Source organism: Lontra canadensis, unplaced genomic scaffold, assembly GCF_010015895.1.
Source record: "Lontra canadensis isolate GAN:19392208 unplaced genomic scaffold, GSC_riverotter_1.0 scaffold45, whole genome shotgun sequence".
Taxonomy (NCBI): Eukaryota; Metazoa; Chordata; class Mammalia; order Carnivora; family Mustelidae; genus Lontra; species Lontra canadensis.
The window spans coordinates 6,820,668-6,838,764 of record NW_022631039.1 but is presented as its reverse complement, the minus strand read 5'-3'; the positions used below and the strand labels follow the sequence as shown (position 1 = coordinate 6,838,764).

The 18,097-nt window shown below is 45.8% G+C and overlaps 1 protein-coding gene across 1 annotated transcript in view; it reads left to right on the top strand.

Annotated features, from left to right (window-relative positions):
- Nucleotides 1-1,275: 1,275 nt before the first annotated feature.
- YWHAG (tyrosine 3-monooxygenase/tryptophan 5-monooxygenase activation protein gamma) overlaps nucleotides 1,276-18,097 on the top strand; it is a 30,798-nt gene continuing 13,976 nt past the window's right edge. Inside the window, exon 1 of the mRNA XM_032872468.1 lies at nucleotides 1,276-1,569. Within this exon, the coding sequence (XP_032728359.1) occupies nucleotides 1,483-1,569 (87 nt within the window). The 5' untranslated portion in view covers nucleotides 1,276-1,482. The remainder of the gene's footprint in view (nucleotides 1,570-18,097) is intronic.

Genomic DNA, 18,097 nt, shown 5'->3' with positions numbered 1-18,097 from the left:
CTTTAAGAAAATCCTTCGTTCTAGATTCTCATACACAACACTTCCTATCCTGTATTTTTTTTAATTTTTTTAAACTCCTTATCACTTCCTAACATACTCTACATACGTATCCTTATATCACCTATTTTTTTGGGGGGGGTTAGGGATTTTTTGTTTTGTTCCTCTCTCTCCCCCATTGCTTAGAACAGTGCTTGGAACACAGTAGGTGCTCAACAGATAACTGCTGAAAAAAATTAAGCAGGTAAAATGTACAGTCAAAACTGCGGGTGTGTGAGCTACATGGGATGTGGAAAAGGGAAGCATACGAGCAAGAATTTGCCAGCCTGACCTCTGTGTGTAAGTCCTAGGTGGGGAGGGAAGGGTTGGTTTAACCCTCAGATACAACCTCGCCTTAAGCATGCAGTAGGCTCTTGGCAACAGAATTGAATCTTTGACACCCCACCCTGGAGAGGAAGGATCTCCCTAGGGGTCAGCCTGTGGACAACTGCATCCTTTCTGTAAATTAACCAGAATGCCTGGCCAGTATTTGTCCTTCCATGTTTTCACCCCTTCGGGTCCACGAACCTCAACGTGGGTATGGGGAAAGAGAACCTTGTGGGGGAGGGTGACAGTTTAGCTCCCAATATTAAGCTCCTTAATTCAATGCATCCCGCAGCGGGGCACTACCCTGGCATGTCTGGATCTGCGGCGGACGCGCGTCCTGTCCTCTGTTCCTCCCTGGCCTGCTGCTACTTTATCTCAGAGACAGGGGCCAGAGCTGAGGTCCTGGCCCCCTCCCCTCGTAATTTCCCGGAGAATATGGGGCGGGGCCGTGAATCAGCACTCGCTCGGACTGATGCAGCTTCAGTCCCCGCCAGGGGTCCCCAGTGGCCGCGGAATTAGAAACCCCCCCCCCCCCGCCAACTTCGCCACCGCTCACGCGCTATGACCATTGGGAGTTGTAGTCCTGACCGCCCCTTTGTCCTTGATATCTCCAGCGTATCACCCCACTGCTGGGTGAACTACAACTCCCAAGGGCCCACGCACTGGGCCTGACAGAGCGGAGGCGTGAGGGGGTAGTTTGTAGGGTAGTCTGGAGAAACTGGGGCGCAGGAATCGGGGCGAAGTGAAGAAGGGGGAGCACTGGCAGGGGGTCGGGGGAAGAGGGGGACTCCCAGAAAGGGGCCGCGAGCTCAGCTGGGGAGGGGAAACCCGAGAAGCGGAAGAGCCGGGGCGGGGCCGGGGCGGGGCCGGTTGCGTCACGCGGCGTGGGCGGGGCCGCAGGGGGTTGTCCGCCCGCGGCACGCACAGCAGCCGCAGCCGCCTCGCGCCCGGTCCCGCGGTCGCAGCTCGAGCCATAGTCTCCGCGCCGCCGTCGTCGCCTCGGCTGCTCGCTTCGTGGGTCGGCCCCTCCGGCACACGGGCTCCAGCCGCACCGCAGCCGCCCTCCGAGCCCTTCAGGTCGCCCCGGTCTCCTCACCCGGCCCGACCCAGCCCGCGAAGATGGTGGACCGCGAGCAACTGGTGCAGAAAGCCCGGCTGGCCGAGCAGGCGGAGCGCTACGACGACATGGCCGCGGCCATGAAGAACGTGAGTTTCTCCTCCCCTCCCCCCGCCTCGCCCCAGTCCCTTCGCAGACACCGGTCTTCGCGTGGACGGCCCCGGGGACTAGTCGCCAGTCGCGACTGCAGCGTTGACCGCCCCTCCCCATCCACTCGCGGGGCTGGGAGGGCCCCGACAGCGATAGGGACTCGAGCTGTGACGCGGTCTCTCCTCGAGCGTCCCCCAGGGCCGGCGGCGCTGCCTCGTAGGCCCTCCCCGGGCTCGGGCTGGAACGGGATCTTGCAGGGCTGGTCTCGGGATCGGGGTCCCTGGCCCAGTGTCTCCGGGTCCGCTGGGGACCTGAGCGGGGGCCGTGAACATCCTTTGTGCCCCACTTCCCCTCCTCCCAGCCTGGGCGTGGGGGCGGGGGACCGCATGGATGCGGTTCCTCTTTCTCTCCCCGGTGTCTGGGCGGCGCCTTTCCCATTCACTCATCAGGTCTCCGGGTTTTCTAATACTGCCCCCCCGCCCCCCAGATCTTCCCCACTGCCTCTCCTGATGGATCCTTTAGAACCTATCCGGGAAAAATGTAGGCTCTCCTGAAACCCTGGGCTCAGTGGTGCCAAACCGAAACCTCCTTGCTGCCCTCACGTTTTTCTTAACAAAAGGCTCCTCTTTTCTCTATACCCCAAAGCAAGTCCTCTTTCTTTTAGGCAAGGGGAACGTATATCTCGCCAGCTTTTTCATTGATCGTTCACAACATGACCTCTCCATTTCCCCCTAATTTTTCTTGTATTTAAAAGGGTAGGTAATTGTCTTTAAAATAAAGGTTATGCATTTAGCCGACTGATTCAATTTGTGACACATGCGGGTTCTTTTTTAAATATAGGCACACATCTGTTGAAATTCCTATAAGTTGAAAAAATATTCTCTCTGATCTGATGTTGCAAACAAAGCAGTGGTGGGAGGCAGTATCAAGTCATTCTAGAAGATTCTGCATTTGTCATATTGCAGAGAGCCTAGACTGGGTGGAGGCTGGGAGGAGTTATTTTAAAGGAGGAAAAAGTCTTTTTTTTTTTTTTTTTTAATTTGTTGTAGGTATAGCTGAGGCTTTTTTTCTTTTAAATAAGAAAAGCTAGCGCAACCTCATACTGATGGAAAGAGAATGCTGATCGCCAGTTGTCGCATTTTGTCTGGGATTCAGATCCTTGCCTGTATTGCACCATTTTGTCAGTAACACTACATTTTTCTAATGGGCTATCAAGGAGTTTGATATTGGAGGAGGAGGCAAATATTGAGCATTATTATGAAATACGGAGAATTATCTAATGAATGATTTAGGTTTCCCACTATCTTAACATTTAACTTCCTGCCTTATGTAACAAAGGGTTTTGAAAATGCATCTCCGGTGTGAAGTGGATTCAGGACTGTATCTTGGCATGTTAAATCTTTTTAATGAAGCAGTGTAGGTATCCCAGGTTAATTCTTAAATAATTTTGCTATTTCATAAAAGATAACCGTGCTGATGCTTTTTTGTTTAAGCCAGCTGCCTTCACAAGAACGATTTTTCTCGTTAAGGAAGAGCCCTGATTCTGAAATTGGGAGTATTGCTGTATTAATGTATTGCTCCAGATGCTATCTTTTAAAACATTTTTAAAGCTCAGCTGGTAACTTCTGCTTTTAATATGTAACAGTATTGGAAATATGTTTAGTTCATGTTAGACTCTTCTAATTTTTCCATATTTCTAGTTTCACAGGAAAGTGAGTGACCTCGCACCTATATCCATAGCAACCCAGTGATGTCACACACAATGACACAGAGGCTGCAATGCACCTAAGGGCTGGTAGGGAGTATGCAGATGGCATTTGTCCAAGGTAACGCAGAAATTAGCAGATAAGCAGGTGGAATTGAGCACTTCACCGTGTTCACCAGATAGGAGGTGGCCCCCAAAATAAGGATTTCATTTACCTTTAGGCATGCAAATCAGTGACCTCTTGATAGGCCTGTTCGTTTTCCAATTTCTAGTTTACTTAGGAGAGTATAAGATACATTTGTATTTTAAAACATTTGTTTCATTGTTAAAAATTGAACAGTAATAAATGTGATATAATATATAATAAAATATGAAAACAGCGATTTTAAACAAGAATGTCTTCTGATCATAGTGCTGGGTGGGCTGTATGCTTGGGTTTATTGCAGATTATTAACTTGCCAGGTTTTAATAAAAGGCTTAAAAAATTATGACTTCCTTGGTCATTTTCAGTAATGTGAGAGAGTGAGAATTCGTTACAAAACACTTTTAGATTAAGATTTGGGAAAGTTCTCTTTTGCCGTAGTTACTTCTGCTGCTTGTCAGAATATGGAGGAAAGAACAGTTTGTAAAATAAAGCAGACCTTTTTTCAAATCTCTACTGGGACTGAGGAAGTATGCTTACCTCTGACCCTCATTTTCCTCATCTGTAAAATAGGTCAATATCTACTTGAAAAACTTGTGAGGATTAAATAAAGAAAGTAGTAGTGCTCAAAAATAGTAACTATTTGTGAAACTTTGTTTCTTCCTGTGTTTATAAAAGTCATCTCATCCTGGAGAATTTGGAAAGTACAGAAAGATACAAATAAAATACTCTGTCCTGTCACTTAAGTGAATACCCTTCTAAGGCTGAAATCATCCTGATGATGGGAGCTTAAATTTATTTGCGTTTAATGAAATTATTCTGGTAATAATACTGTTGGGACTTGTGCAGCGTGGTAGTTGTGTGTAGGTGACGAGGATGGGGAATAGCATGCAGTGTTTTGAGGAAGGAAGGGGGAAGTTTAGAGTTGTGGGGGGTTTTTTTTTTTGTTTTTTTTTTTTAAAGTGAATTTTTTTTTTTTTTTTAAGTAATCTCTACACACACTGCCAGGCTTGAACTAACCACCCAGAGATCAAGAGTCACATGCTCTTCACATGCGGAGTCAGTCACGCACCCGAGAAGTTTAGTTTTTTAAGAGAAACCTGTAGTCTTCCATTTAAGGGGGGAGTGAACACCTAGATGTTTCTTGCGTCGTCCTTTGGATTCTAATAGCCTCTCCAGAAGTTAATAAGCTAAGTAGGCTACTGGTACTTGCCTCAGGAGGGAGAAAAGGTTCTGGGCTACTCATCTTTTTAAAGTGACTGGATTGGGGGGCACTGGCTGCAGAAGGCTATCTTAATTATATAAAAAAGTCTTCTTGGAATCAGTATAGTTGAAAATTCTTGCTATCTTGGCGTGCCTGGGTGGCTCAGTGGTTAAAGCCTCTGCCTTTGGCTCAGGTCATGATCCCAGGACCCTGGGATGGAGCCCGGCGTTGGGCTCTCTGCTCAGCAGGGAGCCTGCTTCCCTTCCTCTCTCTCTGCCTGCCTCTCTGCCTCCTTGTGATCTCTGTCTGTCAAATAAATAAATAAAATCTTAAAAAAAAATTCTTGCTATCCTAAATATTTTCTTTTTCCTGCTGGCTCTTCCAGGAGGCTAGATCAATAGCCATTATCACTAATGGAGTAAGGACACCTCTGCGGACTTAGAGGTGGAGTCCTGCCAGTCATTATTCTAAGTCATGTGGTCTCAATTGTTCTCTTTGAAAAGAATACAGATAACAGTTGGCTTTTTATGCAGTATTCTTTGCAATAACTGAAATGACATATTAAATGCTTTTTGTAATTATTTTAAAAAAGCTTCCTATGTATCTTTTGAATTACATCAAGACAAAAGGTGTTGCTAAATGTAGATCCTTATTTTTTTATTTTTTTATTTGACAGAGATCACAAGTAGGCAGAGAGGCGGGCACGGGTGGGGGGGGAAGCAGGCTCCCTGCTGAGCAGAGAGCCCGATGAGGGGCTCAATCCCAGGACCCTGAGATCGTGACCTGAGCCACCCAGGCGCCCCAATGTATATCCTTATTATAGAGCTTTGGATTAATAGCAGACCATGGAGAGAATTTCATCCCCTAGTACCTTTGGGAAGCCTTATTTATTTATTAAGCCAAACTCTAAATTGTCAAAAACTAGAGAAAATTATGTTGTTTTTACCGAGGTAAAAGTCACATAAAACTAACCGTTCTCCTAGTGTACAATTTGGTAACATTTAGCACGTTCACAATGTTGTGCAACCATCATCTCTAGTTGAAAAAAATGAGAAAATGATATTTCTAAAAAGGGATGATGGTTTGGATGTAGCTGGCTGGATTTCAAACCATTACTGATTCAGGAATGTGTCAATAATGAAGTAACCACAGCAGCTCACAGCCAGTGGTAATTTGCACCCTTTTGTCTTTGTTTTCTGACATTTGAACCTTTTCAGCATAAATTGAAAAAAGAGACTATTTTAGCTAGGCTTATATTCCATTTAAGAAGTTACAGAGATTTAAAACCATTTGACGTTCCCCCAGATGAATAAGAACAATTTATCTGAAATCAGAACAAACTATTAACTACTTGGAGATTATGGAAATGTTGCTGGGTTCTTACCATGACTCATTTTCCACCCCAATGCTGACTTCGTTATAAATGCTTCACTGCTGTGTCGCAGCGGCCCCCTAATGAACACTGTACAGCACGGAGAGGGTGAGTTATTCAAACACGGATGCTAAAGTGATGGGAATCCCCTGTGTATGATGTTCTGTCCATCGTTTGGGGGCTTCTGAGGCTGCCAAGATCTCTCCCATTATCACCAGCCTTCGCCCTTTTATCTGGCGGGACATCTGATTATTCCTGTATTGCTGTCTGATTCCATGGGACGTGGAAGAAAAGCACAGACCATTTTATAGGTTTAATGGTCAAAGGGGGGAAAAAATCACATATAGATTAGGTCATTGTCTTTTGTCTTTTTTGCTTAAGTAAACTCTGCCCGATGTGGGGCTTGACCTCAGGACTCCAGGATCAAGAGTTGTGTGCCCTATCATCTGAGCCAGCCAGTTGCCCCTCTTTTGTCTTATTTTTCTGAGTTGTATTTCTTAGTGCTTGAGCAGATATTTAAGACTCATGGGCAGTTCTGCTTGTTTCTGTAGGTTGAAAAGGCTGCCAGTATCTGCTGCCTTACATTCTTTCCTTTCATAATCATTTCCCTATCGTTTTCTCCAAATTCTATTCCAGATATCAAATCAGATTTGGGTTCACTACCACCATATCATCTTACTTTAAATTGGCACTTGGTAGAGACCCTTGAATTTTGATTTTACTCATTTATTAATGTGAGTAAAGAAAAAACAGTTCCATGAAACGTGATCAGCAGACATTTCCAAGAGAGCTTCAGTTTTAAGGTAAATGGTTAAAGAATTGGTTTGGTCCCATGATTTTGCAGGAACAATAAAAGTGAAATCTTAAGGTCTTTGCATGGGTCTTTTTTTCCCTTCCCTTCTAAAGCGCTAGTGAAGTCTAAGCCACACTGGCATCAGTTTTCCCCTGTAAGGGTGTGTCCCACAGGGGGATTTTTCTTTACCCAAGCTCAGTACTGCTCGTGTACTGCGTAGCCTTAGTTGGGTTGTGAGTAGGTAAATGGGAATGAGCATGTTCTCACATATGTACATTTTTTTTTTTTTTTTTAAAGATTTTATTTATTTATTTGACAGAGAGAGATCACAAGCAGGCAGAGAGGCAGGCAGAGAGAGAGGAGGAAGCAGGCTCCCTGCTGAGCAGAGAGCCCGATGCGGGGCTCGATCCCAGGACTCTGAGATCATGACCTGAGCCGAAGGCAGCGGCTTAACCCACTGAGCCACCCAGGCGCCCCTGTACATTTTTTTTTTAAAAGATTTTATTTGTTTATTTGACAAGAGATCACAAGTAGGTAGAGAGGGGGGGAGGTAGGCTCCCTTAAGAGCAGAGAGCCTGATGCGGGGCTCGATCCCAGGGTCCTGGGATCATGACCTGAGCTGAAAGCAGAGGCTTTAACCCACTGAGCCACCCAGGTGCCCCCGTACATTTTTTTTCTTTAACACGAGATTTAGAAAGTAAATTTCCAGGTAAACTCCTCAATCTCATCCTCTTAATCTTTGGAGCAAGGTCTTATTTTTGGAGAGATCGGAAGCTGGACGGAGCAGGACTGAGGTGTAGGGTCAGCTCTCTCCTCTTAATTCTGTTACTAGAGCAGGGGTGTCAGAGCTGGGAATAGGACAGTGACAGCAGTGGGCAGCTGCACAAGTAATGACAGGATCTCAAGAGGAATCCCTTAGCCCCCCCTTCCCCCCCATAGCCCAGTGTGTGGAGCAGCTGCAGCAGCAGAGAGAGGGGTAAGAGGTAAGGAGGAAGGCTTTTAAAGATGCAGGTTTGTTTTGAGGAGACAGGTCGTTTCAATTTTGGGGGCTTTCTGAAAGGAAGTCTTAATACAACACTTGGGCCTACCATATTTAAATGACCCGGATCTAGGCAACAGCGGTCTCTGGTGTCAAGTAGTTCAAGGATGCGGAAATAAGCTTAAGTTTTTTTTTTTTTTTTTCCCCACTGAATTGTTTCAATTCAGTACGGTTCAGATCAGCACAGTGCTCTTTTTGTAGCAGTCTAACATGAGAAAGTGGACGAGTCGGCCTCTGCCCTGGTGGGTGGGCGTGGATATGGCAGGGGTGCACATACTCTGTCGTCCTGCCAGCAGAGCCTTACGGTGGGGGGGGGGGTCTGCCTGATAGATGGGTGCTATTTTCAAGTGTTACTCCACTCCTCACATATGACCTATAGCTAGTGTTTTTAAACTACATTTGTGTAATAGAAATAGACTTCAGGTACTCAATTTTTACTGTTAAGTTGAAAATTACCTAGTCCAGAAAGGCAAGGAGAGAATAAGATAGGAGGCTGAGAACAGCAGGAAAGGACATCCCAGGGCAAGGAAAAGGTAGTGGGAACAAGTGGGTAGGAGAGAAAGGAATATTAAAAAAAAATTTTTTTTATAAGATTTTATTTATTTATTAGGAAGAGACAGAGAGGGAACACAAGCCGGGGGAGTGTGAGAGGGAGAAGCAGGCTTCCCGCTGAGCAGGGAGCACGATGTGGGCCTCAGTCCCAGGACCCTGGGATCATGACCTGAGCTGAAGGAAGATGCTTAAGGACCGAGCCACCCAGGTGCCCCTAAAGATTTTATTTTATTTATTTATTTATTTTTTAAATTTTGTTTATTTATTTGACAGAGAGAGAGATCACAAGTAGGCAGAGAGAGAGGAAGGGAAGCAGGCTCCCCACCTAGCAGAGAGCCCAATGTGGGGCTTGATCCCAGGACCCTAGGATCATAACCCGAGCCGAAGGCAGAGGCTTTAACCCAGTGAGCCACCCAGGTGCCCCTAAAGATTTTCTTTTTAAGTTATCTCTACACCCAGTGTGGGGCTCTAACTTAACACTGAGATCAAGAGTCGCATGCTTTATTGACTGAGCCAGCAAGGCACCCCTGATTTTTTTGTTTGTTTTGTTTTGAGAAGGAATATTCAGGAATATTTTGAATTTCGGGATGCTGTTATTTTCCTCCTTTTTTTTTTCTTTTAAAGATTTTATTTATTCATTTGACAGAGTGATCACAAATAGGCAGAGAGGCAGGCAGAGAGAGAGGGGGAAGCAGGCTCCCGGAGGAGAGGAGAGCCCAATGTGGGGCTTGATCCCAGGACCTTAAGATCATGACCTGGGCTGAAGGCAGAGGCTTAACCCACTGAGCCACCCAGACGCCAGTAGCTGCTGTTATTTGCTAAGGGATTCTGATTTTTGGAAGGCTGTCATCAATGGGACGGATTACTGGTGACAAAAATGTCTGGCCTTTAGGATGTTAGGAAATTTGGGGAAAAAATTACAGGTACCACCATAACAATTCCCCATGCAGGGAAATTTCCATCATGTCTTTTCCTGTAGGCTTTAGATTTGATTTTATACCTTGCCTTCTCCCTTGACATTATTTCGAGGATCTTTTTTTTCCTGTTACTAGTATGTTCAGTGGCCAGATAATTTCGTGGATGTGCCATAATTGTGTTTTTATTTAACATTTATAGTCTTCCCCAATTTGTAAATAATATTGCCGTGAATACCTTTGTGGCTAAAGCTTCCAACATAATTTATATATAGACCCAAAAGTGGAATTGCTGAAAGGCTGGCCAAGGATAATTTTTAAGGTTTTTAAAATCATTGGTAGGTAATGAGTTTTCTTAAAAGTAGTGAAAAATGTAATTGAGTAGGCATTACATACACATGGTTTAAAATTTAAGGATACCCTGTTGCACTTTTACTATCATGAGGAAAAATAAAATGGAGTTGGGGAGAGCTTGACTGTTGGCAGGAAATCTCCCTTTTGTTACTTTTTTGTGGTTGGAATGATTGCATTTAAAAAGAAAACACGGGGTTGGGGGGGCGGGGGCTGCGCCTGGGTGGCTGTGCCCTTTAAGCCTTTGCATGGCCTCCAGCCTACTTCCCCCTCTCTTCCCTGCCTCTCAGCCTACTTGTGATTTCTCTCTCTGTGTCAAATAAACAAAATCTAAAAAAAAAAAAAAACCAAAACAAAACAAAAAAAACCACGGTGGGGGGCGCCTGGCTGATTTAATCGCAAGAGTGTACTACTCTTTTTTTTTTTTTTAAACTCTTGTCGTTTAAAGATTTTATTTATTTATTTGACAGAGATCACAAGTAGGCAGAGAGGCACGCAGAGGGGGAGGGGGAAGTGGGCTCCCCGCTGAGCGGAGAGCCAGATGTGGGCCTCGATCCCAGAACCCTGGGATCATAACCTGAACTGAAAGCAGAGGCTTAACCCACTGAGCCACCCACGCGCCCAAGAGTGTGCTACTCTTGATCTCTGGGTCGTGAGTGCAAAGCCTACATTGGGTGTAGAGGTGACTTAAATAAACAAACTTTCAAAAAATAAAAAGAAAACACTAATATGGAAATTTTCAAACACTTGTAGAGGTGAGTAGTAGCAGTCATACAACCAGCTTCACCACTTGTCATCATAGCAGTCAATCTTGTATCAATGTACCTTCCTCCTGGTTGGCCCCCTTGGGGTCTACCATCTTGGAAGATGGCTTCTTACCGACCTAAAATTACCCCTTATTTGCCATAAATGCTCAAGTTACCAGCAAGATCTCTCTACATTCAAATTTGGCCACCTCAAGTATAGTTTCTTGCTTATAGCGTTTACTCCAGATGGCAGATGATTTTCACTTTTTCCCTTAAAAGAGGTGCTTCTCTAGAGTTGTTAGCAAGTACTGCCTGCCATAGCCTTTTCTCCTGAGGGGGATGGAAGCCTGGATAGGTCCTGAGGGGCCAGAGGATGGATAATATGAAATAGTTGAATCTTTACAGGACTGTGATTCCTCTTTTGCTGCCTTAGTTTTTGTTTTGTTTTTGGAAAGGTAGATTCTTTCATCAGTTCTGGCTTTTATCCCTAACCTGAAAGAAGAGCTAAAACCCAAGTTGATTTGTTGAGGACGATGTGAGTAAACAACTTGGCTTCTGTTGGCTTTGTTGCTTGCCAAACATTTTTTAAAAAGTCATTTTTGCCTTCAGGTCTGTATATTGCTGGATGTTCGGGTGGATGGGTGGGTGTGTGGGTGATGGGTAGGTTGTAGGCATATATCCTAGCTGTCTGTCCCCAGACAACCTGGCTTTGCATCCAAACTCACAGGTATGGAGCTGACCAATTTAATGATGTTACAGTAATTTAGGTGGCTAAGTTGCCATTTTATCTATTTTTTTTGCCTTTTGAAGGTCCTGTAGGGAAACTTGAGATTTTTGGAAGGGGATCCATGTATTGAGGAAAGGAAAATAATGTAAATTTCAGATAGATGTAAACAGAGTGACAGGACATGGAAGTCACACTGGATTCAGAGGATATTTGAAGTAGGATCTTGGGGGATAGGAGGGAGGGGGGGAGCATGGAGGAAGGGGTGTCGGGGCAGACGTGTAGTTACATAGCATCCAGGAGCAGAGTACTCAGGAGTCCACAGAGGGGAGCAGGGGCCAGTTCACAAAGGGCCTCACGAAGTCCCGAGTTCTTCCTTAAGCTGTGGAAAGTCCTGGAAGAGTTGTGGGCAGAAGAGGATTATAATCCGAGTTTTGGTCTGAAAAGATTTGGAAATTGAAAAGGACAGTGAGGCAACGGGAAGGAGACTGATGAGAGTGTTACGGGGCTCGAATCTGAAGGAATGAGTGCCTGGACAAGGACAGTGAGGGCAGGTGGGAGAGAGAATTTGATGGCTGGAGACTGAAGAAGAAAGGCCGGAGGAAAAATGATGGATGAGATGAATTCCATCGCGGTCGAGCTGAGTTTGGAGGGCCACGTAAGTGGAGGCCGCTACATGTTACCACACGCAAAGCCCTTAGAACAGTGCCCTGCACGGGGCAAGTACTATTACATAGTATTCATTCATCGAATAAACATTTTTATAGGACCAATTAATGATTGGGCTCTGGTCCGAGAGCTGGGGAATACATGGCCTACCTCATGGCCTTCATGGAATGGACATTCTAGTGGGGGTCACTGTCCATCATGGTTAAAACCAGGCTTTAAGGTCACCTAGGGAAAGTGGAGAGTTGGAGTCAGAGTTGGTAGTGATGAAGGCAGGAAACCAGGAGAGAATGGGTCAGAAACCAGGAGTGGTCGGCAGTGTTGGGTTCTTTTAGGAATAGAGATTTAAGTTGAAGACATAGGGAAGCGTTGGTTGGGGACTGGAAATGGGAAGGACAGTCGATGGCTTCTTGGAGTGGGTGCAGGGGTGGTGGGGTGAGAGGGGGAAGAAGGGTGAGGAAGTGCTGAGAAGTGTAGACTTGATTTTCAGGAGCTTGATTGTGCGGGAAATAAATGAGATTAAGAAGCCTCACTTACTCATTTTCATCCTGAACTTGGGTGATACGTTAATGGGAAAGAGCAGGAGAGGAGGAGGGAAGCTCCTGGGGAGAGTGACTGCTGGGCATGTAGTGTGGGGGAAGAAATTGGGTTGGCACACAGGGAGGAGGCAATGATAGCGCCAGTTTTTTGCTAAGAAAAGGCTTGGCTTCCCTCGTGGTTACTCTGCTCTGTGAAGAGGCCGGAGGAAGTGAGGCTCTCAAGGCAGTAAGTACAAAGGGCTCCGCTGAGGTTAGAAAAACCTTAATGTGCCGGGACTAGTCTTGGGTTGGTGTCTCTCCCCCTCCCTCCCTGTCTCCTCTCACCTTAGTCGGAAAGTTTATATTCACACAACAATAACTGAATTGCTGAATCTTCGAAGAAAGAAATAAAGCCTGAAAGGAATGAGAGAAAGGAGGGGGTTCAAGAGCACGAGCTAGTAGGTAGGAGTGAGGACTGGTACTGGATGGAGGAGGTTGTAAGAGTTTTATTTCATTTATTTATATATTTTTTAATTTTTTTAATTTTTTAAATTTTATTTTTATTTTTTTTAAGATTTTATTTATTTATTTGACAGAGAGAAAGATCACAAGTAGGCAGAGAGGCAGGCAGAGAGAGAGGAGGAAGCAGGCTCCCCGCTGAGCAGAGAGCCCGATGTGGGGCTCGATCCCAGGACTCCGGGATCACGACCTGAACCGAAGGCAGAGGCTTTAACCCACTGAGCCACCCAGGCGCCCCTCATTTATTTATTTTTTTAAGATTTTAATTTATTTATTTGACAGAGATCACAAGCAGGCAGAGAGGCAGGCAGAGAGAGAGAAGGAAGCAGGCTCCCCACTGAGCAGAGAGCCCGATGCGGGGCTCGATCCCAGGACCCTGAGACCATGACCTGAGCTGAAGGCAGAGGCTTTAACCCACTGAGCCACCCAGGCGCCCCAAGTTTTATTTTAAAGGCGAGTGATTTTGAGCGAGGCGGTCAGTGGTGTGGGTTGGGGGTTGTCAAATTTGGTGAGAGAACCGAACTATTGGTTTTTTAATTGATTTGGAGGAATAGCCTTGGATAATAGAAGTAGAACCAGAGATCTGCACACAGATCTTGACATAGGGTGAACAGTCCTAATGAATATGAGCAGGGCATTGATTCCAGGGGAAGTTATGGAAGCAAAAAAAAAAAAAAAAAAGGCCTAAAAGGAAATTATTGTGAAGGGGAGTCAGTATGGGTTTGTATGAGAAGCTGTTTGTTTGTTTATTTAGAGAGCACTTGAGCAGGGGGAAGAGAGAGAAGCAGGCTCCCCACTGAGCAGGGAGCCCAGCACAGGGCTCAGTCCCAGGACCCTGGGACCATGACCTTAGCCATAGGCAGATGCCTAACTGACTGACCCACCCATGCTCCCTAAGAAACTGTTTAATTTTTAACTAATTTTGATTTAATTGCTTTTTAGAATAAGGTTATGTGACTACTAGCCATGGGAGTGCTAGAATTAGTGTATCTGAATTTTTTCAAGACTTTGGATCAGGTGTTTTCCTGGTATATGGGGTTAAACAGTAAGCTGCAAAATTCTGACAAATTTCCTAATTGTTAGAAAGTGGGATCAGACCGGAGCCACGGGTAGAATCTAGGCTACTGAAGTGGCCTTATTTTTTGCGTAAACTCTTGTCCTTTGGGCCCCAGGTTCAGTTTTTCGTGATTACATTTGGTGTAGATGGCACCTAACAGTAGTAGCACTTGTTGGGGGGGAGAGGCATAGGGCGTTAATTGAGATCTCCGTGTGAATTGAGGCTGATTGATTTTCAGAAGTTAATTTAAGCAGAATTTAACACTGCAAGATAAGAGTATTAAAACGAGCGTATAAGTTTAATTTTTTATGTCAGATTACCCAAAAGAAAGATTTCTTTCTTTTTTTTTTAAGATTTTATTTTTTTAAAGATTTTATTTATTTATCTGACAGAGAGATTACAAGTAGGCAGAGAGGCAGGCAGAGGGGGGGGGGACGCAGGCTCCCCGCTGAGCAGAGAGCCTGATGTGGGGATCGATCCCAGGACCCTGAGATCATGACCTGAGCTGAAGGCAGAGGCCCAATCCACTGAGCCACCCAGGCGCCGCCCCAAGAAAGATTTATTTCTTAAACAGTTCTGTTGATTGGCCAGGCTCAGTGTGGCTTGTTGAAACTACCATGGCCATGAACGGTACCCAGCAGCAAGCCCTTCCTGATTCACAGGCACTTGTCAGTCCTCTGCTTGCCTGATACTTGCTGCCGTTCCACTGGCTAAAGGAAGTCACGTAACCGAGTGCTGCCGATGGGGTAGAGAGCTAGATTCCATTTCTTCATGGGAGGAGCTAGAAAATCAAATTGCAGAGGACAGAGATCTCTACAGGGCTGGGAGGAATTATTCGTGCCGCTTATGCAAACAAGCTGGGCTTGGTACCTGGATTCATGTCACCTAAATACTCAGAAGTGACTGTTCGGTACCAGGGTGATTCATTGGTGAGTGCAGTGTGGTGCCTGCCCCTGAGGACTTCATTCTTTCTGTGGAAAGGAAGGGTATGCAGTCAGAGGTACAGGGTATTCGAAGTAAGCAATATTGGGGCGCCTGGGTGGCTCAGTGGGTTAAGCCTCTGCCTTCGGCTCAGGTCATGATCCCAGGGTCCTGGGATCGAGCCCCATGTCGGGCTCTCTGCTCAGCAGGGAGCCTGCTTCTCCCTCTCTATCTGCCTGCCTCTCTGTCTACTTGTGATTTCTCTCTCTGTCAAATAAAATTTAAAAAAATCTTAAGAAAAAGAAGTAAACAGTATAAAAGATGCAAGGTAAAAGTTACTAATACCCAGTGAGGAGTGATTAGAGCTGCCCGAGAATTTCCCAGAAGGCTTCAGGAAGGAAGTATATGTAGTATTTGAATTAGGACTTGAAGGATATACAGAGAATTTTTCTTTATGGTTTCTGGAAGTGTGTTGAGGTGGTTGGAAAAGCATGAGAGCACGGAAGTGTGCAGTATGAGGAGGAGCGTGAGTATAATGACCCGAGTACTGATAACTTGGCATAGGGTTTTTCTACCTTGGTCCCGTTGGTATTTGGACCATGTTCTTCTTCACTCTTGTGGGGGGCGCAGGCTCCCTGCTGAGCAGAGAGCCCGATGCGGGGCTCTCTCCCTGGATCCTGGGATCATGACCTGAGCCGAAGGCAGGGCGCCACCCAGGCGCCCGAGAGAGAAGATTCTTAAGGCTGGCACGTGGCAGTTGTAGGGAGCTAAACTTGGTTTTACCATGAAGTTAGTAGCGAAAGGTAGATTTAGGCTGAGTGCCCGCAGAAGGTGTGCAGGTCGAGGGCGGAAGACCTTCACTCAGTGTCTGTAAGAGGGGAAGGTGCTCTGGTTTGGTGTTCCTGTGGGTTGTCGGTGCTTGGGGAAGTGACCTGTGTAATGTCCATCTGTTTCTCTCCTTGTCGCCGCCCCCCGCCCATAGTGGCAGGATTGGATGCTTTATAACGACAGAAAACCTGTGGTAGGAAACGTACATTTCTTAGCCCCTTTGAAGTTTGCTTAAGTGTACCTAAGCAGTACTCTCCCTCTCATGCTGGGGGAGGGGATGAGAACTGTTAACATCCGTCAAGACGACACAGGAGTTATTTGAAATCACAAGAGGAGAATTAATTATTAGAGGTTTGTGCTCCGTGACAGTGACTTTTTCTTTGTTTAAGCCCACGTACTGTGAAGTGTGAAGAACTTGGAATTCAGAATGCCGCGACCACACATGTGTGTAATTGCTGGTGCGTGAGAGGTTGCTGTACAGACTACGATATGGGGCAGCAGTTCCATTTTTACAGTTTTATTGAGATACAATCCACATACCATACGGGTCACGCATTAAAAGTATACAGCTCAGTGGTTTTTAGCGTTTCAGGGTTGTGTTAACTGGCGCCGGTATCTGAATCCTAGAATAAATATCGTCATTCCCCAGCAAAAAACCCTGTACCCGCGGGGAGGCACTGCCTACTCCCTACCCTCGGAGCCCCCAGCCCTAAGCAGCCTCCAGTCTGTTGTGTGTTTCTGTAGATACTCGGGACATTTCCCGTCCCCGGAATCCTATAGTGTGTGGTCCCTTGTGACAGGCAGAGCCTCTTCGCTGCCATCCATGTTGTAGCCTGTGTCTTGCTCCATTCCTTTTTGTGCGTGAGTAATGCTCCATTGTTTGGATAATACTGCATTGAATTTAGTCTGCTTACCAGTTGACATTTAGATTGTTTTCTCTTTTGGCTGTTTTGACTAATGCTGTTAAGAACGGTTGTGTACAAGTTTGTGTGTGGACGTTGTGTTTTCATTTCTCCCGTATATATTCACCTTCGGGGTGGAATTGCTGAGTCATGTGGTAACTCGCCATTTTGAGGAACACAGCGCTGCCGTGCTTTTTTTTTTTTTGAGAGAAAGAAAAAGTGGAAGGGAGAGGGAGAAGTGGGGAGTCTTCCCCACTGAGCAGGGGGCCCCACGCTGGGCTCCATCCCAGGACCCTAAGATCAAGCCTGACCGGAGCTGAAGGCGGGCACTTAACCGACTGAGCCACCCAGGTGCCCCTGTGCTGCCATCTTACCTCGCAGAAGCAGATAAGCATGGATTGCACACAGCACTGAATCTTGAAGGCGTAGGGCTGTGTAGGGGGTATTTAATTTATTTCAGTTAATTTATTTTTAAATTTTTTATTCATGTATTTGGAGAAAAAGAGACACATGTGTACATGTGTGTAAGCTGGGGGAGGCGGAGAGAGAATCCCGAGCAGACACAATGCTGAGAGCCGAGCCCAGCTTGGGCCTCAGTCCCGTGACCCGGAAGAGATCATGACCACAGCTGAAATCAAGAGTGGATGCGGGGCGCCTGGGTGGCTCAGTGGGTTAAGCTTCTGCCTTTGGCTCAGGTCATGATCTCAGGCTCCTGAGATCGAGCCCCACATCCTCCTCCCCCTCCCGTCTCTCTGCCTGCTTGTGATCTCTGTCTGCCAAATAAATAAATAAAATCTTAAAAAAAAAAAATGGACCCTTTAAGCAACTGAGCCCCCCCAGGCAGCCCGGGGGATATTTTATAAAAAGCTTCCTCTCCTTGGTTGAGAACTAGTTCTGTTATGGAAGGCATAGAGGATTTTGAGCCATTAGATTTGGGTTCCATCCTTTGGCTCTGAGCCTTAACTTTCTTAACTTTAAAATGGGAATAACAATTCTAGATCATAAAGGGTTATTTGGAAGGTCAAAAGAGGAATTAAAATTTGGTAAAGGACCCGTTTCTGATGTGACAAACGTGGCTTAGAAAAATATGGAATGGATGGACTCTTAGCATGATAGAGAAAGCTGTTATTTTTATATATATATATATATATATATATATATATAAAGATTGTATTTATTTGAGAGAGAGAACATGAGAGGGAGAAGGGTCAAAGGGAGAAGCAGACTCCCTGCTGAGCAGGGAGCCTGATGCAGGACTCCATCCTGGGACTCCGGGACGATGACCTGAGCTGAAGGCAGTCTCTTAACCAACTGAGCCACCCAGGTGTCCAAGCTTTTATTTTTTAAAAGACTTTTCTTTATTAGAGAGAGAGCGTGCACACACAGGCAGGGGGGAGAAGGAGAAGCATGCTCCCTGCTGAGCAGGGAGCCCAACTCAGGGCTGGATCACCAGGACCCCGGGTCACGAATCCAAGCCAAAGGCGAATGCTCAACTGACTGAGCCATCCGGCGCCCCTAGAGAAGTCTTTTTTTTTTTTTAAGATTTTATTTATTTATTTGACAGGCAGAGATCA